Raw genomic sequence first — 22,678 nt, forward strand, 5'->3', positions numbered from 1 at the left:
CTTAAGGAGTCACGAAATTTTAATTTGAAAATTAAAAAAAATAGCCATTGGGGTATGATTTTCTCAGAACTTTTTTTTCAAACTTACTTTTCGGTAATCACTATTGTTCACAGAAGATTCTTCAGAAATCAAAAATCAAAGTATTTTCCGTTTGCATACGATTTTAAAAATTCGCATTGTCTACAAACTTTATACCATGTTTTGTCTTGTAAAATAAGTTTTTATCAAGGACACGAAAAATCTTTCATCCAGGTACGAGTTTGCTAATTGTAAACTAGGTCGAATTGTTAGGATGCAATAATTGAGAAGGAATTGACTTTCTTAAGGCAACAACTCTTAAGGCCACACCTTCTAGCATCCAGCCAGATTCCCCCGAGAGATCCAAGTCCACATATCATTCTCCTCTGACGATCTAAACCGAACTAATTCTATCGGATCTTCAACTTATAGGTGCAGTGACAAAGACCTAGAAAGGGTGCAAATGGGTCAGGATGTCAATAGGTGTTCCTTTGACCATAAGTAGCGTTTATAACAGCCACGATTTATGTAAGCGTATACAATTCATTGAGAATAAGTTTACACAGACTGGAGTCATCACTTATGAACATTAGGGGAAACTGCTCCCCTTTTGAACGTTCATGCCTTCGAATAATGTGAATTTCCTTTGTTTTTCGTAATAGATTTACATTAAATTATCACGGAATTATCAACAATTCATGATAAGCCAACTAATATTTAATAGAAATGTGTAAGTATCTTAGGAAAACTAAAAGAAAATTCACATTATCCGAAGGCTTGAACGTTCGAAGGGAGAGTACTTTCCCCTATACACTTATGGAAAGCGTACAAAAAAAAAGTCCTTACTTAACACTAAACCTACCAAGACCGGTCAAATTGACTGGTTTAAAAAAACTTTAAAATTAACACGTATTAAACGGTACAATGTCGCTACCAAACTTTATGATTGTTTTAAAATATGCATGTAATATATTTTTCAATATTTAAATTTTATTTTTTTTCCTTTTCCAAGAAAAACTTGTTGAGTATCTTACCTACCTTGGTCTGTCATTTGCCCAAGGGCGCTAGGAAAAACCACCAAAAACGGTCGGTAGGTTTAGTGTTAAAACAGATTTCGAAAAGTCATAAAATTCTTAGTTTATGATGTGATCAAAAATTTTGTGATTTTTCGAAATTTGTTTTATGTATATGAACTTATAATTTTTGCAAGTTGTCCATAAGTGTATAACGACCATAAGTGGTGACGCCACCCTAATAGGAAATATTTTGGTTTTCGATTTGTAATGAACGTACACTAAGTAATCGTGACTACCGCAAAGCTTTCTTTTGCTTCAAAATATTCTGTTTTTCAGTTTTCGTGACACACGTAACGTAACCCCTTGAAACTCCAGTTGGTCATTCTTGTGGTACATTTTTTATTGAATTCAATGTATATAATACATAAAAAAAAACAACTATCGATCAATTTTTCTGTTTTTTTATCTTATATAACATAATCCGGTGAATTTGATTATTTAGAGTAAAAATTATGAAAGAATTCCCTTGCATTTCTAATTATTTTAATATGATGTTTTGTTTAATAGGAGTATAAGGAAAACATGGCAAGTTCTTCACTATGTTTGATCATAAAAAGGAAACTTGAGTACTGGCAAAGTAAAGAGTAAAATATTATAATTAAGCAAATACCGAGTGTTTATGTGAAAAAATCGAGAAAATGTCTTTGAAACAGCAGCAAAAGAATCTTTATGGGGATTTTTTTTCTATATAGTGACTTCAAATTAAATTTGCGGTATTAAAATCAACATAATTTATATGAAAAAGAAGATAGCATCAGTCTGAATATTTTGAATATGAATACAAATAATTATACGGAAATATGCGAGGAATTCATGAGTTGATGAGCACTCAGAAAAAAGCAAAATTATGTTTATGAGATATTTTCTTCTATGAAAAGCTCTTTCAGAAGCGAGAATTTGTACTCAGTAAAATGAAATTAGTATTTAGTAAATTGATGAATCTCTTGTGGTGTTTCTCATTAGCAAACTTCACGATGCATTTACTAAAGAGATTTCAATTATTCCAAGAGTTATATGTTAATATATAGTGAATAATATTATCGACTATAATTTTAGCACAGAAAATTTGTTGTACATAGGATAATCTGCCAAGAGAAATTTAAGGATATTAAATTGTTATATATTGTGGATGTTGAATGAGCTGATGATAATATTTCCGGGTAATCAAATTCACATCACGTTCCTCCAGCTATCGAGTTCTTTGATGTCGAGAAAAACGAGGAAAACTATGTCTCCTTAAAACCTCTAAATATTATTTCTACAAAGAGATGTCAGTGAAACACAAACTTTTTATCAATCATTTCAGAGATCAATTTTCTTTATAAATATGTCGTGGTAGACTTAACGTTGTTCGGTAAATTACAGCTTTCCTCTGTAATAAGATAGAAAAAATTCTCAAATTCTCTTGTGTAAAAAACAAATTTGTGGGAGTGTTTAGAAAGAAATTTCTAAAAGAAGAATCTAACAAAGCTTGATTATAATTAAATTTCTCAGAAATGTGTCTTTTTTGGTATTTTTTTCATTAAAGAAGAAAAACTGTATAAAATCAAGCCGACAATATTGCTAGGGAAAGGCTTTCAGTCTTTGCAGACACTTCATTTTTTACCTTATTCCTTTAATGGCAATATATATTTCAATTCTTAATCATAAGTCACACATTTCTAAGATCAGATTCAAAGCCAGAGTATATGCAAAGCCTTAAAGCCTTCTCCTATATTTTTTTTTCGTTACTAAATTGTTATTTATAATTTCAATTTATTCAGACGCCCTGAGTTAACAAGAAACTCATGCAAAAACTTTTCAAACTTCTTATAATTTACTATGAAATATGACAATCAATAAATTTAATGTTTCAGAGGAAAATCCTTCCTTTAGCACATTTCCCGAAAGAAAAAAACATTGTTCCCCATACCTGTGATGGCTTCAGTGCTTCTGGGGCAAAAGTACACTTCCTCTTTGTGGTACTTTTGGCTCCAAAATCAACCATAAATTCCCTTGCGTGAAGTAAAATGAAATGACACGAAGAAGCCCCCGCAGAATTTGGAATTTTTGTGTGAGAAAATAAATATTTCCTTCATACAGGAAGCTTAAGCAATATATTTATGTTCATAATTTTAATTGTTTTCCCTCTGTGAGTTCTTTTTTTTCTTCTGCATCAAAACAACCTCCCTACTTTTCATTCAGTTCAACGCCATGGGGGATGTTTTTGCTTCTGGTGTTGGTTTCAATTTCAATTTTGTAGGGCACCCCCTGCTAAATTACACTGTGGTTTCCTATTCGGCAGACCCGAAAGCCTGGCAACTTCTAGGAATTGTTTCTGCCAGTTTTCTGCACTTTCTTTTGCCTTTCCCTTTTCAGTTAATGTGCACATATTGAGTGTTCAAGCAATAAAATACGCGCCATTGGAATTACAAAGAAGCACCAGACATGAAGTTCCTGGAGTCACGGAGAAGGAGTTGAATATTGTTCTTGACTCATGGAAACTCGTCATTGTGATGAAGTCGCGTGTTTCATTTCTATTGTTGTATTTACGAAAATAGGAAAAAGAGTTGAGTCAAGATAAGCAATTTTTTTTGTAGATCAAAATTTACAAGACATGCAAAATTTCATTAGTTTTCTTAAAATTTATTATCATATTTAAATTAAATTCGTATTGACCTAAAGTGTAATGCCCTCACCCGACCGGTTCCTCGACTCGACCACGTCAATTCTTAAATATTTGACGATCAATTTCTATGAAATTGTCACTGATTTGTTTTGAATTATTTATGGAATAATTGGCCTATTAATATTAGATAATACGCTAAATATTATACTCCCTCCGTTCCGAAATAAGTCGTACGTTTGGGAAAAATTCTTGTTCCGAAATAAGTCATACGTTTGGGAAAATTGGGATTAAGGGAAAGTTTGGTGGTAAAAGTTTTGTGTATCAACAATTATATATCTCTTGTAAAGAACTATTGTTAATGTCTAGTACTAAAATTGGGGTCCAATCTTCATGGTAAGTTGAGGAACGAATGTCTTAAAAATGTCTTCCTTTTGGCGTTTTATTTTCAATTTAAAATAGGTACAGAATGGTGAGAGATACAGACTTGGGATCTTCGGGGAAGCCCCCCATAAGTTGACCCTGGGACCATTAATATGTCCTTTATTTTGCCCCCACCCCTCACCTACCCCTCCAAAATCATGTTTTTTGGGATTGTTCGAAAACTCGTTGTGCGATTTCTTTTCTTAAATTCTGGATATGTTTTAGAGAAACATATAAATGGTCCCAGGGCCAACTTATGGGGGGTCCGCTGAAGGTCCCAAGTCCATATCTCTCACCATTTAGCACTCAGATATTCGAAGACATAAAAAAAAGGTGTTCTTTTTATTGCTCATTCTGGAAAATTTGAGATATAAAAAATGTCATATCGGTAATAACTGTTGAGCTCTACTTGTGCATACTAAAAATTTAGAACAAATTCTAGCCTGTAATGTTTATCACAGTCCATTTCTTAGTAATTAACTATCTACCGGAGCTCTTTGAAAAAAACGCGAAAAATCAACAACTTCAACATATGGATTCCTCAACTTACCATCGTTGGAAGATCCCCATATTATCTCTGAACATGGAGGATAGTTCATACATAAGATATTTACAAATAACAAGAACATTCTCTGAAACCATTCTTGAATCCCTAATTCTTCGCCAAACGTACGACTTATTTCGGAACAGAGGGAGTAGTAAATATAAGTAAATTGAATAAATAACTCTACCGGTCTAGTCAAGAAATCGGTCGACTAAGGGCACTTCACCTTATAAGCTATGACAAAAATTAATACTTTCTCTTGCAAAACCGATTGTGACTTAATTATAAAGGGGTTTTCCAAATCTTCTTCAACCGTAAATAAATAAGCTTATTTACTAAATAATGTCACAGAGGTTCAGGCCTTTGCTTTCAATACAATTTTTTCCTGAAATTTGATTAAGTAGAATTAAATATGACTCATTTGATAGTTTGTTTCCTGCCTAAAAAGTCTTTCATTTTTCCATTTTTATTTAATAATACTAAAATTTTACGTAAAAAATCACTATAAGTAAGAGTTGAACCGATAGATACAAAAAAAACTGCATGTACAATTATTAATCGTACTTCTTTCTCAAAATCATTTTCATGGAATTATTTTATAAAATTGATACTTAGTTCAGAAATAGTTTCAAATTCCTCGTCACATATAACTTGTATCAGCAGCATAACATTTACTATGTTTTCCATTGTTTCTCAAAGTGCTCAAAAACTTTTAAGTTCTATGGCTAGTTTTGGTTAATTTAGGGTGATTTAGCAAATATACAAAGATAAAATAAAATCTAAATTAATATTTTTGTAGTTTAACAAATACCCAAAATTGTTTACCGACGACGCAGTTTTAGAAATAAGTACATGAAAAATGCAAGAAAAAAAGCACTGAAAATCGTCGCATTTTTCAGAGTTTTTAACCCCCTGATTGAAGTGCACAGATTATACAAGAAATTTTGATTTAGAGTAAATTACAACAATTGTTGATGCAAGGATATGTTTAATAATTTTTGAATTTTATTGAAAATAGTGGGAAAAATATAGGTCTTTTGAGAAAAATGGATTCTTCGATGGTAAACGTTTGAAGTTCAAAGTGGTTCAGTAGTTATTGTAAAGCCATTAAAAGCTTATTCGTAACATTTTATAACACAGCAAAATAACAATTTTGCCAATAACTTTTACTCCTTTTTTTAAACTGAAAAGTCTTGAGATACTATATGGACTTTAGTCGATAACTTGATAAAAATAGAGAAACATGGAAATTCTATTTGATTCTTCTGCTCCTTTATTCTCTATGGTCAAGGTTTCGGAGCGGGATGGCTCCTTATTCAAAGAAGAAATAGATGAAATTATTAAGAATCTCACCTAATAAGGAGGCTTATCACAACTGTGCAGAGATATTAAAAAAAAACTGTGTCCCAATGTAACCACCTTCATATGCGCATCGTCCATAATAATTATAAAGTGATAGTGAAAGAATTCTCTGACATTCTTTTCCTATTAATTTTCAAGTAGAAATAATGAATTCAAGAATATGATATTTTGTAAATGTATCTTTATATTATATTTCACACATGAAGAAGGAGCCATCCTGCTCTGAAACGTCAGCTATAGCATAAAGGAGGAGAAGAACCAGATATTTGAGATAAATCCAAAGGATGTAAACTCATAAATTCACCTGTGAAATGCTAACCAATTCGAAGGGTGAAGTAAAAATCTCAATTTTCAAAATTCAAGGGCCCATAATAGTGTTTTTTATATTTTCCAAAAAAAATAACAATTGCAAAAGTCCTATAAGTCTTAAACCCAAAAGATTTAAAATCTCACAATCGAATTCGCAAGCACTTCAAGCTGCAAACATTGCGAGGTTCCCTGACAATAATCTAAGAACATAAGCTTACCGGAGTTTATCACTAGTTTTTTTTTGATGAACTTTTTTTAAACTCTAAGAAATATATTTGCTTCGAACTATGGAAAACAAATTAAATTAAAATATTTAAGTTTGACTTAAATTTAAAAGCCTTCGGGCTATCGGTCTAGGAATATTTCTGAATTCAAACGATAAGATACACATTTAGGGTCTTCAGTGATCCCACCATCCCACAAGTCAACATTCCCTATCATTTTCTTACGATGCATAATCGATTTGAACCAGTAAAAATCGGTTGTAAATCGGTAAAAAATAAAAATTTCTAGAATGAAATCGCTCCTTGGAAACTACAAGGGGACAACTAATTTTCGGCCATTTTTCAGAAGACAGCATGAAAGATTCAACTTTGTGTAAATAAGTATCTCAATTTAATGACTAAACAAAAACAATTTATTATTTTCTAATTGTATGAGCACTAATGGCACTAATATAAACATAGAAACTTTTATATTTTTACCTTTCAAAACATGTTTTTTACTGAGTTAGCTCCTTGTCGTTTTAAATTATGTGCAAATTTTGCTGAAATTAGAATGACAAGGGATCAACTTGTTTGAGTTAGTCTCCTGTTTCACAAAAATTTGAACGGTGAATATATTTTGTGCCCCTTTACTTGAAACAAAATTATGCAAATAATCAAAAAGATTAAAATTTTGAAAAGCTTTTCTAATAACGAAATTTAGTTACTTATACCATCTGAAAATTTATTATATTGTCTTTCTAAGTGCATTAGAATCTGAAAATCGCAAAAAAGTGATTCGACCCCTTTGTTATTTCAAAGGAGCGAAATTATTTGTGTGAGAAAGTTTATCGAAGACCGGAAGCCAATATAAATTTTCAATTTCTTTATATACTGCTTTTGAGCTATTGCTCTTGAAAGCAAATGTTTGACATATACAGGTTCTTACGAAATTAAATGTTTGTGTAATAAAGCCACCACTAACTTAGCGTTCTCAGGTTGTGTGAACTATTTGCATGTATACCGATAATTTATCGATTAAATGATATTATTAGGTTTTATTGAAAACCATTAGAATTCATTCCTTTACTAGTTTCACATTAAGTTTTGGGGATAATAGTTCCCTTCTTCAGGTCTACAAATTTAAGATCAAAACAATATGAACATTATAACATAAAATGCATAACTTCGATATATGTATGCACTTACATGGAGATAATTTTTGGAGATATCAAAGCAATGTAATTTATCTATGTAATGTAAATCAAAAAATGTTATAGTTTAAACTGATAGATAAATTATCTGAGAATAAAGCTTAAAAAATACACAAGCCTATGAGAAGTATTTCCGAAGGTACAGAGATGAAAGCAATGGTGTGCGGAGCAGGTTCGCATGCGCTTGGGCGAACATTGAAAACTTTGAAACGTGTTTTCTCTACTTGTCATTTTTACGATTTTGCCGAATTGAGAGAAAGAATACTAAAAAACCGATTGAACCGATTAGATCTATTGATGAAATGACTTATTTTTCAAAATTAAATTCTCTTTTAATTGAACCTAAATGATTGTTGATTTTTTTTTGTACTTTTTTACGGCATTTTCAAGTCTATAGTTTATCCCGAAATATGAACTTTTGAAAAATAAAGGTTAAAAATCCGATTTGATTTTTTCTGATTTTCTTTTATGCACCTGTGCAATATACTATATGTAAATTTAATTACTTTTTTGATTGTTTTTTTAGACAATAATTACGAATTGCAGCACATTTCCCACCAAAGCGGGACAACTGTAGTACAGATGCATAAATTAATTTAGACACTATAAATACGTTTAACTATATATCAAATGTTTAATGAAACCTGTTCGTTTTTTCTTCTCCAAATAATTAAAAAAAACAGCTAATTTTTCACCACCTTATGCAAGCCTATTAACCTATATTGTGACTTTCTGCGAAAAAAAATGTATAGCGATTGAACCAAGTCCTCATTCATCTCTCATCTGAAGTATCATCAACTCTGACTAAGTGTATGTTTAGCGAATGGTATGTGGATGGGAAAATGTGAATTTGAAGGGGAATACAATCTCTATTCATGGGATTCTTTTCAAGACTCCGCAACTGTAAAGGAGTAGAGCAAAAAAAAATGAGAACAAGTCCTCCGCGTTCAATCTCGAGCAAAAACTTTCCACATGAAATGTGATCCCTGACTTGTGTGCATGCACATTGAAAGCCTCCCCCAAAATTTGAGGGAGTCTTTTAGGTAAAGAATGGTTCTCTCATTTAGTGAGACTTTGGTAAAGAATTTATTTGGCGAGGCACATACCGTAGCATAATGGTCTGCAGTATCGTTGTCATCGTTGTCATCATCCTTCTCATCATCCTCGCTGCAACTTCCGCCTACGCTTCGGCGTCCTGTACCACGGCGCCGGTTCCTCTGGGACACACTCTGCTTGCACCGTGCCCCACATGCCACGGCCGACAATTTACTGGCGTAATAGTACATCGCCATACGTCAGCAAACAACAATTATACCCAGAGATTTTCACGCGGAAGTGTGTGATGATTTGGTCACTACAGCGACATTCCTTGTTAACCCTTCCAGCATCAACTGCACCACACTTCCTGATTAACACACACACGAATCACCTGTTGTGGATCCATTTCATTCTTCCTGCCAGCATCTAGTTACACCATGACACTTCATTTTGAGAGCCCTTAACTTTCAACCAACATTCACAATTTTACAATTATTTCAGTCCATAGATCCATCAATGTCTTTAGTGTCCTTAAGCGGGATTAATGAGTTTTCTTTTTAAATGTAAAAAAAACACATCTATTGTCCTCTTTAAAAGACCCTTAAATAGAATGACAGAAAATTCATCAACGCACTTCGATGAGTTACAACGTATACATTGGAGTTGAATGTACTTAGAGTCATAACTCTAAGCTAGATACAAGTTTTACTCTAACGTGAAAAACGAAGAGATTAAGCACATGAGCTTCAAGATGTTTTACAGGATAAGCTACTCGTCTCTGTAGCAACATATTTTCATGTCAGCCACCTTTCTCAGAAAACTGTAAATGGAATTAAGACTTCTTAAAGAAACAGCAGGGCAAGTTTAACCCACAGTGAAAAGGGATTCTTTCTGTGAGGATAAATTTTAGGAAAAGGTTTTTGTTAAATTTTGCATGCAAAGTTCCAAAATATATTTTTTTCTGGAATATTTATCTATATAAGATTTATTTTTTGAAGGTTTAAGCTTTAAATAGGTAATATTTTAGAAACTTTAACTTGAATAAAGTTTAAATGTTTGTCTCTGGCCTTTTACATATGCAAACGATTTAATTTGGATGATTCTCCAAATTCTTCTCAACTTTTTTATACTCGCAATTTTCCAATCGATATTGTCATCAAAGAATTATTAAAAAAAACTTCGGGGGTATACTGAATTCAGAATAGAATTGAGCTAATTTTCTTTTTACAGTTTATGGGAAATCAAATCATAACCTGTATACATGTAACGCAAGAGGGCTTTTTTTACCATTTGGTCTGGATGTTAATCACCATTGATCACCTACGCTAATACGATTAATAGTTTTAATCTGTCCACGATAAAAATGTTCCTAATCAAGTGATATTTTTATGAGAGACGTCAGTAACTGAACATTTTGTCGTTATGTAAATGTTAGAGCATATTTATAGCTTTCTTTTGGTAAAACTTTCTTCAACTTCGGTGCATTTTTTATTAAGATAAGAGATAACAATGGAAAAGAGAATGAAACTCATCGTTAACATGTGTTTCCTAAATTCTGAAAGCAATTATGCAGCGACCTTGGAAAAATCATTCACGCCAGACCGCCCAGAAGGTGATTCTTAAGATTACTCGACATTAAAACCACTCCCTGAAGCCAGAATGCGAAAGAACCGGAGTAGAGTAGAGTCAGCCCTTTTTGCCATGTAAGCACTTTTTGGCCACCTAAGATAAAACAACTAATTTAAGGAATTTAATAATAAATGGTGCTTCTATACTCATAATATGCTCTATTCTACTATTTTAATGGGTTATCACGTCTCTTAATTATTTTAAATTCATTTTAAAATTAGTGGCGAAAAGTACTGAAACAAGAACAATTGGTGAAAATGCAAATTTTTCAATGAGATTCACTAAAACTTTCGAAAAGTATCCTAGATATTTAGATAGATGTTGATCCAAAGTATCGTTATACAATAATTCATTTTAGTCTGACAAAAATTTTACACCTAAGGAGGCCATAAAAGCTTAAGGGTGGCGAAAAGTACTGACTCTACCCTATTAGTGATCCATTTTTGGAGAATAAGGTGGTCAAGCACTACAAAGACAATCCTTCGACATTTGTGAAGGATTTGACTAAACAAATTAAATGTTCTTAAAGTCTTGTGGATATCAAACATAGAAATGGATTGAAGACCTATAAAGCCCAACCAGGCCCCCATCGTACGAACGCACAGATGCATAAAGTTAGACGGGCAAGACATGAGCTCGAAGGTTAAATGATTAGTGGTTTCGAAGTGTGCATCTCAATGAATAATGAAATATATATGAAAGGAGACTTCATAGAATTACTAAGACTGCAAACTACCCGGCAAAGTCACGCACTGGATGTGATATAACTATAGATTTAAAAACTGATAAGTTTCCAAAAAAATCATGGTTTGGATGGTGATCTGTATATCTGGCTTGACTTCAACTCTTCAACTGGTTTCAAGTCTTCAACTGGTGATGGATGAGAGAGCTTCGAAAGTACAAGATCGGGAAGTAGTGTTTTATGTGAAATTAACAATTGTTCTCCTTGATACTTTAATGCCCTGAAGAAGATCCCATCCAGGATCGAAACATCGGCAATAATAAAGTCAAATTGCAGAGCATAAATTAGACCGAAACCCCGCCTTTGACTATATTGTTGATATTGATTCTTATTTTATTTAAATATTATGTTGTTTTTGTTTTTGAAGCATTTTCGTAGTTTTATTTTAACCCTTTACAGACGAATGGGTCACCGATGTGCAAGCAAAATTCTTCTCTAACCTGAAACTACGTACGTGATCATGATAGTCTTCATCAATGTGATAATGAGTTTTTAAATTTAACAGACACATAAGTGTCCCAATCGTCCGCAAAGGTAAAATGAACACTGAATACGTTGCTTTGGATTTTCTAAAGTTTGAAGTTTTAACATTTCATTGTTTTCGTTTATCATTTTCATTGGGAAAGCTGGAAAGCTTCTCGTTTTTAGAGGATTAATAAATTATAAGATTTTAATTTAAAATAACTTTAATGGAAAATTTCAAATCAGACTTTTAAGTTCGATTTAAATCTTTAAAATTTATCTCAGAATTAAGTAACAAGACACAAAAGGAATGAATTTAAATTATTCTCTTTAAAAAAAACTTTTTTCATTTTCCAGTCAAAAATCAATTTCAAATAACAAAATCTGTAATGGAAAAATGTAGAGCTATGTGAAATTTCCCCAATTTTCCCTACTTGCAGACATTTTTTTTCCAATTATAGGATAATGTAAAATAAAATAATCTTATTAAATATTTTAGTGTTAGATAAACGGAATTTAATATTTTATATTTAAGAACACTGCTTCATAAAGAATTCTATATATAATTCATTACAAAGGGCTTTCCAAGGAATTTGACAAAAAAATGCTTGAGAAGAATATTTTATGCTTCTTTCAAAAACAACATTACCATAACGAAGTGAATTTTATATGAGTTTTTTTTTAAACCCCTCCTGGAGCAACATATACCTAACCAACCATGTTTGATAATGATTTGAACGTTTAAGAGAAAGGTAGAAAAAATTACAGAAAATAAAACAGTAATGAAAATTTGGAGAAAATAGCAGGACAATTGCCAATGTTGGGATTTAAATGAATTTATTTTGTTGAGGAAAAAAGGAGAAAATAATAAATTAAAAATTATTTTGTGCTTTTGATTTGTGGGTTCATGGTGGGTGGATTTCCGGACAAATTGAATCCTAAATCCGATGTTACTGTCTAGGGGTGGATTGATGAAAATCCCACCTTTTTCTTGTTGATCCGAAAAGCACAGAAAAATATCCAAATGAGATTAAAATGATAATTTTTGTCTGTGATGAAAAAGGAAAACAACATTTTTAAATTGTTTTGGTCAAATGGGTTTGAAAAGAGAAAAATTCCTCATTGTTTAGAGAATTAATGGATTATAAATTTAAAGTGAGAAATTTGGAAAGTTTCTACAGAACTTGCACCATTGATGGCACTTTGGGAGACCAATTGAGTTTGAAAATTATTTGATTGGAAAATGATGAGTATCACTCAGGGAATGGCAAGATACAAGAGAATGGCGTACACAATGTTTCAAATTCTGGCAAGGAGGAAGCTTTTTGCATGCGAAATTATTCACTGAACTCGATGACATGGCAAAAGCCCTCATCTATGGCATTCTTGGGAGACGCATAAGGGTCTCAAAATTGTCCAGTCATCTTCTGGTGCGATTTATAGCCATGGGGGGGAATGTAACGTTGGATGATGGGGGCAAAAAGATGGAAGCGCCAATAAAAGTGTAATCAACGTCACCTTTTGAATAAATCGCAACAAAAACCGTCACTAGACCATATAAATCCTTTTGTGCACCTTTTTTTACGCGTCCAGCACTTTGTTACTGAGCAATTTTGAATTTTCCCTCCAAGCTCTCTATGCAACTATAAATTCTCACAAACCACCCACCCATCACCACCCGCAGACCTTTCATTCCCTTCGGTTCTACCCGTCAAAAGCTTTTTTTTATATATGTTTTTGGGGCAGCAAAGTACCAAAAGAAATGGAACAAAAAAAAATCAACACGACTATTGTGTGGAGAAAGAATGTTTTTCAGACATTTCGCTTTCCACGAATATTAAATTTCGATTATTTATTGAACTATCCAGCTTTTTCACCCTCTCCATCATCAATAATATGGTCTTTTTGCATGTTCTTATCGAAAAGGATACTCTTCGCTGTCCGCATTTCAGCATATTTGCACAAGGATTCCCAATGAAATGATTTGGGTAAGACACAAACCGATATTTTATTCATGAATCGAAAGAAAGGAGACTAACAAGAATCTCGTGGATTTCTTGTTATATTTTGCGTCCTCGAGTTTTACTCATGGGACACTTACAAAATTCTCTGCATGATTTTATGTCACTCCAAATACAAAGACCCAGTTGCGACTAAAGGACGAGTTTTTGTATAACAATATTATTACTAAGCAAAGAACAATCCCCAAAACCTCAAAAATTTCATGATATAGACAATTTGGGGTAACAACTTGGGTAGCAATTGGATTACTGCATCGATATTAGGGTTTTTGCAAATATGGAGACAATACAAACAATAAATTCTGAAATTTATCTAAATTCTTGCACACAAACCTTTTTGGTACAGTAAGAGAGACAAAATATAAGATTCAAATAGGGTAAATGCACCAAATTTTGGCATAGTTGCATGTAAGTGCCAAAGCCTTAAGTTTGAAATGTAATATTTTTAATTTAAGTTGAATTTTGTCCTGTACTTATTTTGAAAGGGGTGTTGCCTGATATCTTGTAGATGGGTTATTGTCTTTGTTTTCTCTAATATCATTCTCAACTTAAATACTTTTTAAAATGAATAAAAATATAGAAATAGCTTTGGTTAATATTACGGCTACCTTGATTCGCATAGTTTCCTGGCTTTTTGGAATTCTTTCAAAGTATTTTTTACATCATCTTGTTCGTCAAAGCCACATTTTTTGGTTTTTGTTGCATTGTATAATCTCTAGAGTATGAAAAACTAAAAATTCATGGGAATTTAAGGAAGAAAAAAGTGGAAGAAATTGCAAGCTGGCCGAAATTCGGTACAATTACCCTTAATCCAGAAGGCACCAAAAATATATAATATTAGGCACCAAGGTGTTTTAGTTAGTCTCAAAACAAATATTCAGCAATGCACCATTTATTTATTTAAGTAGACAATATCCTACCCAAGTAGCAAAAGTTAGTCCTTGTGACGTCAATTTTGGTAATTTTGACGTACAGGCTTAGTTATTACTATGGCCCTTGAAAGTCATACGACTGAAAGTAGAATAACATTAGAAAGAAAATATGACGTTTAAGATAGTTCTTTTCGATAAGATAAAGTTGAAGTTTCATTAACCTTGAATGTTTAAATTTCTGATTGTTATTTTAACATATTGATTTATAATGACCAACGCACAATAACTTTTGTTTGTAAACATGTTTTCAGAATTTTCCATGAGAATGAGCGAGATGACTAGATCAAGATCCCACTCACTCTCACTGAAATGTCAAAAACATGTTTACTAAACAAAAGTTATTGTGCGTTGTGCATAAAGGCCACATTGTAAATATATTTTAGAGAGTCAATAAGTAAATAAATGAAATAAATTACCAATTTTATACAAAATGTTAACAATATTGACGATGTTGTGCTTGACGTACCTAAAACGTTTGTTCATCTTGTCAAAATATTCATTATGTAAAAAGCTGTAGGGCAAAGATGTAAATATAATTGGTAATGTACCAATTGCCTAAGCATCTTCTAAGAATTTTAGTTGTAAGTGCAGAAAATGCGATCGTATTGAATTTAGATGAAATTTTGCTGCTCTAAACTAAATGTCTTAAGATAATTCACATGTACAAATTAAGGAAAAAACGACAATATGGAAATTATTGTGGAAGAAATATTTCAGTTTTTAGACTGGCAATATAATATGTAATATGTTGCCAGTCAATCTATAAGGGAAAGTGCTCATACTCTGTACAACCCAAGCTTCGTATTCCTATGTTTCTCAATAAATGTGACTAATCACACATATTTTAAAGAAAATTTAGTCATTACGAAACTTAGGATCGTACAAAGCATGGGCACTTTTCCCTGTATTACAAATATTTAAATACTTCTCTTTAACCATTGCGTTTCTGGAAAAAAAAACATGCTGCAATTAATGGTTATATTTACATCAGTATATCGACATCTCTAGTACAGAAGAGACGTAAGGGCAGTTTCACGCAGGTAAACTTTTTTTCAAAACTTATTTGCCAGATGAATGTGAACCATATTCAGCTTCGTAAGGTTTTTTTGAATAGGGTGAAGTGGGGCACATTTGAAGTAGGACTTTTTCTCCTAATTTTAAATGGAACTAGACCTGACTGTGCTATAAATTAGTTCCACAAACCAATTACGAAGCTAAATTACGTTATTATAAGGCTCAGTTTTATTTAATAAAAAAAGGAGGGACCTCATATTTAAAGGTGCCTTACTTTCCTCGATATTCCTAGAAAATACAAGTCCTAGAAAGCTACTTATTGTCTCAAAAAAAACAAGAAGTAGTTAAGAAACTACCCTATACTCCCCTACAATAATTTTTATTACTGTTGAGTTAGTAAATTATTAGTAAGTCTGACAACGATGTGGCGCTTAAAACGTTTATGCAACGTCCTCATTGCCCAATACCGTATCCCTTATCATACAGTGTTGTGACTTGATTATTTACTGAAATGATTATCAGACTAATCAGTCTTTTAATCTATTTTAATTAAAACAATATAAATAATATTGAACAACTAAAAACAACTTTGAGCTGGTAAGTAATATAATTAATTTTCAATTAATTAAAGTCTGTTAATTGATGAGAATGATCAAATTAAAGCATTTAAAAAACAATTTTCAATTTTCCATTATATTATTTTTAATTTCTCCACTAAATTGAGAAAACTGAGACAACAACTCTTTATATTTCTAAAGTAAATTAATATAAGAACTTATTATAAAAGATAAATAAATTCAAAACCGTTCTTTTGTCCCAAGCACATTTATAATGAACTTTATAACGGCGTCATTGTAGTAAATAAATATTTAAACCACTTAAATATTTTAGAGACTGAAACGTATTCAAGACCACATTAAGCTCTTAAGACCTAAAATATTATACAGAATTATAATAATGGTTCATTAGAATTATTCACAATAATTCGTTTATCATTATGGTCTTATTTTTATTTTTTATTTAAATACCTTTTTTGTTAAATTCTTTAGTTCTTTTAACTGAAAATTATAATTCATTTAAAAAAATCTGAAGCTCTGACTTATGGCCTCTACACATTGGGAGCAATTTTTGTCAAAAATTGCTTTTTTAAGGAAATTCCCTGCAGCGTTGTAGGGGGAAACGTCAAATTTCTGTCAAAAACGCAATTTTTGACGAAAATTGCTCCCAATGTGTAGACGCCTTTAAGGAAAAGAAATTATCATTTGAATTTTTACGTCTCGTGGGATATAAAGACGTCTACACAGGAACATAAAAAAAATGATTTTATAAAGAAAATTTCTCAAAAATTTTTCAAAATAGGAAATTTTTGACGAAAATTGCTTCTAGTGTGTAGACGCCATAATGCAAAATGAGTTAGAATGTAAAAGAGAATTTCCATGAAAAAATATAATTTCAGAATGGATTTCACCAATAAATTGAATAATTTATTTACTGCGGAAAATTGCATTTCTGCTCATATAAGAAATTCATACTAATGAAATTCAAAGTTCACTCTACGATTCAAGTGCAGAGAGTTTAAATTCTCATTATGACACAATTATTTTTGGAATGATAAATATTTTAATCAAAAGGATGTAGGAGAAATTAGGACACCTTTGAATTTAGGCAGCTTTAAAATAGAACTTTTTCTCCTATTTTTAAATAGAATTGAGCTTTATCATGATGTGCTTTAGTTTCGTAAATTGTTTATGAAGATTTTTTTTTACTAATTTACTTGTTACATCATAGTAAGGTTAAGTTTCATTTAAAAATAAAAGAAAAAGCTATATTTTAAAGCTGCTCCAATTCAAAGGTGCGCTAATTCTCCTTGTGCGGTAAAAAAACCAAAAAATAATAATTCGTAGTTATTACTACTCACAACACTGCAAGGTTCATTCAAAATTTAATTTTGAGTAGCTTAAATCTCAGGGGATAAAAAACTATAGACTCTAAGAATTTATTAGTTCCTCAAAAATGTTTTAAAGTAGAATTTTGCAACATTGCGTTGCGAATTGTGATCTGCAGAACAATATAAACAATTTATCTGTTACGACTTTAGTTTCAGATTTTAAATTGAAGCAGTTATACAAAATTCTTATCTTCAAAATGAACTTTACTTGTGAGCAATATTACAATATCCAGACCCAGACCCTTTCCTATTCAACTCTTTATGAGTGTTGTAAATTCATTTTTCATGTCTCTTTGTGAAAAGCGCTGATTTTTAGCACTTTCAGAAAAGTGCTTTCACCTCGAATCGGATAATGGTGGAAAATTTAAAATGCATAGCAATGTCCTATCTTCCTCACTTTTGCCTATGCCAAGCTGAATTTTTTAACTGAAGGAAAATTTAATTTGCAAGTAAAATGTCCTTGCATACGAACTAGTTCTTTTTCAACTTTATTTTTGCAACTAGTTAAGATTGTAACTGTAAATTTATGAGTTTTTCCGAGATTTATTATCTCTTTGGAAAAAAACTGCTGTAACATTTTTTTTTATTTTTGGAAATGAAATAGAGGCTAAAGCTAAGAATCAATTGGTCAGAAGAAATTTAATTTATTGTTGCATTTGGCTTTTGGGCAACAATACTGAGATTTTCAAAGGATCGCCCAAGTGAATAGGAAAATGTGAAAATTTATTGACCTTTCGTGCTGGATGCTGATGAAAAGGGATCGCCCTTTGGGAAAGTGGATGAAGAAGTGAGTGTTGGGGGTGAAATTTGTGATAAGACGATGTGAATTGTGGAGAATACAAATCGTCACATTGGTCACACAATGTGGTACTTGCCCTGCAGAAGTTGTTTGGGGCAAAAGGGACTGTGCCTCAGAATCTTCAGTAAGGCCTAACTCAAGAGGGTTTGGCTGTGGAGATAAATGCTGAATCCAATAGCTGACAGAATAGGAATCAATTTAAATTCAGGGAAGTCAATGGAATTACATCATACCACAGGGGGAGGTAGGTAAAAGAAGGTCATTAGGGTGGCAATTTGGGATTTGTTGCCACTAAATAAGTCTTGTGGCTCAATGGGGATTTTCCGGTGGGAAATTGTGGGTTGTTCCTTTTAAACACACTTTCACTTAATCCAACAAATTGATCCACAAGCATATATTATCCTCCCAATTTTGGAGATTTTCTCTACTCACAACACTTCTTTAGCACCTTTCTGCTTCGATAATCACTCACAAAGCACTCCTAACACAAAAAATTCGGTGGAAAAGTAATCACATTTATCATCATTTAATCCAGAAGAATGTCCAGTAAATGTTTCACAGTCTTATCAAATAACACTCTTGTCTCTTTTTTACCGGACACCACTATTCGTCTTCGTGGTCGAACATCAACTGATTCTACCCTCAACGTTCTTTTCAAATCAACTTGGAGAAGTGCTCAATTTCCACAAGTTCCACAATCTCCCGTTCCCCAAAGCCTGCGCAAAGGCAACCTATGCCAAAGGGGTCAACAATAATATTGGACCTAAAATCATCTAATAGAAAATTATTTGGCTCACCATATCCACCCAAGGAAATCACACTTTTACTTATTATCTCAACATATAACTATTTTCTTTAGGGTGGATCTGAGAGAGAAATTGTAAGTGGAATATAGGATGTCTCTGTGTCATCTTCAATGAATTTATCATGGGATGTTGACACGAGGAGCATAGGGAATGAGCCTATGAGAACTTTTCCTATCAGCCTGGAAAAAAACTTGACGGCATTCCCATATGCTATCGCCAAGTTATGACATTGTCATATGTGGATCCTTCTAGATACCTTCAATTGATATATAAATAAAATTACACTATTGCCCTATAGGCTGCTTGGAATAGTTGTGGTCATCCGGTGTCTTTAAATATTAAACCTCATGTGGTTCTTCGAGATATACTCGTAAAGATAGATTTAGGCCAAACAGTCAAAGCCATTCAAGAAAGCTTCCACTGAATCTGTAAAACCATTTGATAGTTTTGTTTTTATTACTAAGGTTAATACTAAGTTTATTACTAGATTTTGCAGTGATGATAAATAATTTCTTTATTTATACTTTTTTACAACCATTGTTTTTTGTTTAACAATTCTTTTAAATATTAAAAATATTTTTTATAGTTCTTTAAAGACATAAAAGTGCCATAATTTGCTGCATGTTTGTGAAGTGAGGGGGGGGGGGGTGGCTCGAGCTCGAGATTATGCACCCAAAAAGTTTGCATACACGCAGAAGTTTTCCCCCGAAGCAGTTACAGAAACGCTATAAAAGATGAAAATATCGTATTATGTTTTTGTATTTAAAAAATGATTTCATAAATGAGCTTCCAAAAACCCTCTGTATTTGACTTAGCTCCACTAAATAAAAACTTGAGATTTTAGATATCCTTTTCAAATACTTAAATTGCCATTTTGTCAATCTCACTGCAAAATAATTGGATATTTGGTCAGATTTATGATCAAAATAGCTTTCACAAATTCAATTTTCCAATAAGAATCAAACCTGGAGTAATCGTAAAAATATCCTTTTTATGATAAAACTTGTTTAATATTTTTTGAGCTGAAACGCCGCGTATGGTGTCTCTTTAACAAGTTTTTGGAATCTTTAGTATACAAAAGCAACTAATGCTTTTCCTTTTTCTGCTCTTGCTCTATTGGCTCTAATATATCGTCAGTCCCCAGGATGGGAATTCTGAGATGCGTGAGTTACTCACGTGAGAAATTCACGGCTCTGAGATCACCTTTAGTTAGAGTTTTGTAAAGTTTTCGTAAAAAGTATTCTGTGAATTCTTAGGTGCATTAAGCGTTTCACATGACACTTACCATGAAAACTTAACAAAACTCTTACAAAAGACGATCCAAAAGTCATGAGTTTCTCACGTGAAAAACTCACGCATCTCAGAATTCATACCCAGGGCTTTGCTAACGCTACCGCGGGGGTCAGTAGGTGACGGATCACTGTATGGCCCATGCAGGACTCATGTAAGACCTATCAGGGTTAGTTGCGAATAAGCGTGTCTTCGTAGATAAACAGTCCCTGACTATGAGTAAAACCATGGATAGTACCACTTCACGCCCAAACAAAGGCCTAGGCAACGAAGTCTCTGGAGACTTCTCCTAGGCTTTCTACACTTGAACAGATTGAATTAAGAGGTTCAACAGACAATCTCAACACTATACCAAAAAAAATCATTAAACATAATCTAAGTGATGCGTAGAAGAGCGCACCAAGAAACTTAGACAACCTTTGACAACTTAGACAAAACTATTTTCGGCTATTATGGGAGCTGTAACAAAGACCTTTCCAATGTTTCCAACGGGAAGGTGGCCAATGAGCACAAGATACACTGGGCTAAACACGGCCTAGTCATCGGCGTGCTAAGCTAATCCTGGAGAAAAGAGATCTTAAATCTCAATACACCAGTTAAGAAAGCTCGTTGGCCTGCCTATGTTTCGATTCCAAAGTACTGCATTCAGGGTTCATTTTTCAAAAAATATAGCATAATTGAAAATTTCATCTTCTGAAAAATTATTGTCAAAAGGAAATTACGACAAATAGGTACTGATTTAACTCATGATATACAGTGGGTGTCAATAGTTTGTTACGGCTTGTATTTTCAGGAAACCAAGTGGAAAAAAAGATAGAAAAAAATACTTTTTAAAATTTTTCTTTTTGCAAATTGGTTGCCTGTCATCCGTAGATCTTATATATGTATTTTATAAATTATTATAAATCTTATTTCATATGAAAAATAATTGTTTGCCAAATGTTGATTATTTTTTTGCGTCAAAAGTTTGTTACGTCTATTGGAAAGTACCTCAAAAAGATGAAATGCGTGCGACTAACATCTTTTAATCCAGTTATATTTTAAAGTTATGTCATTTAATAAGAAAATAGTACATTCGCACTTTTTTAAAATTTTCAATGGTCAATATATGCATATAAACAAAATGATAAATAATAAGAAATAAAATGTTTTTTTGTTAATTTAAAATTTAGGCCAAAATAGCAAGTTACAAAAACTTAAAAGAAGAGAAATTGTTTAGAAACACTCCCGAAATGAATCTGCGTCATAAATTTTCGGTATGGATGGAAAATCTCTACAGGATGCACATAAAATCGCCAAAATTCATTGTGATAAAATATAAGTACATGTGGAAAATGCTACTGGCCAGACCCAGGGTTTGACTCAGAAGGTTTATAACTGCATTGTAAGTATCTCTGATAGTGACCCCATGATATCTGTTCCAAAAATTCAGAGTCAGTTGGTTACCGAAGGCATACAGGTCGCTACTGTTACAAAAGTCAATATGAAATTCCAAAAGATCGTGAGAATGTTTGACTGGTCCTTAAAATTTCACGGGTAGGCAAGACTAATGTGGTTAAAATGTTGCAAATTAACTTGTTAACGTGTTTTAAGTAGAAATACAACTTTTTAGTCATATTGGACTTGCTTACCCATGAAATCCCGTAAGTCAGTCAACCATTCTCGACATTTTTTTCAATTTCATCTTGATTTTTGTAATAATAGCGACCTGTATGCCTTCGGTAATCAACTGACTCTGAATTTATGGAACAGATATCATGGGGTCACTATCAGAGATACTTATAATACAGTTATAAACCATCTGAATCAAACCCTGGGTCTGGCCAGTAGTGTTTTTCACATATACTTATATTTTATCAACATAAATTTTGACGATTTTATGTACATCCTGTAGGGATTTTCCATCCATACCGAAAATTTATGACGCAGATTCATCCCGGGAGTGTTTCTGAACAATTTCTCTTCTTTTAAATTTTTGTAACTTGCTATTTTGGCCTAAATTTTAAATTAACAAAAAAACATTTTATTTCTTATTAATTATCATTTTGTTTATATGCATATATTGACCATTGAAAATTTTAAAAATGTGTGAATGTACTATTTTCTTATCAAATGACATAACTTTAAAATATAACTGCATTAAAAGATGTTAGTTGCACGCATTTCATCTTTTTGAGGTACTTTTTCAATTGACGTAACAAACTTTTGACGCAAAAAAAATAATCAACATTTGGTAAACAATT

The 22,678-nt window shown here is 32.3% G+C and overlaps 1 protein-coding gene across 1 annotated transcript in view; it reads right to left on the reverse strand.

Annotated features, from left to right (window-relative positions):
• Window positions 1-18,971, reverse strand: part of LOC129805770 (ras-GEF domain-containing family member 1B) — a 68,020-nt gene extending 49,049 nt beyond the window's left edge. Inside the window, exons 1-2 of the mRNA XM_055853909.1 lie at window positions 18,772-18,971; window positions 8,861-9,392 (exon numbers count right to left, since the gene is read on the reverse strand). Coding sequence (XP_055709884.1) covers window positions 8,861-9,046 — 186 coding nt within the window. The 5' untranslated portion in view covers window positions 9,047-9,392; window positions 18,772-18,971. The remainder of the gene's footprint in view (window positions 1-8,860; window positions 9,393-18,771) is intronic.
• Between the last annotated feature and the right edge of the window lie 3,707 nt (window positions 18,972-22,678).

This window comes from Phlebotomus papatasi, chromosome 3 (genome assembly GCF_024763615.1).
Source record: "Phlebotomus papatasi isolate M1 chromosome 3, Ppap_2.1, whole genome shotgun sequence".
In the NCBI taxonomy this organism is placed as follows: domain Eukaryota; kingdom Metazoa; phylum Arthropoda; class Insecta; order Diptera; family Psychodidae; genus Phlebotomus; species Phlebotomus papatasi.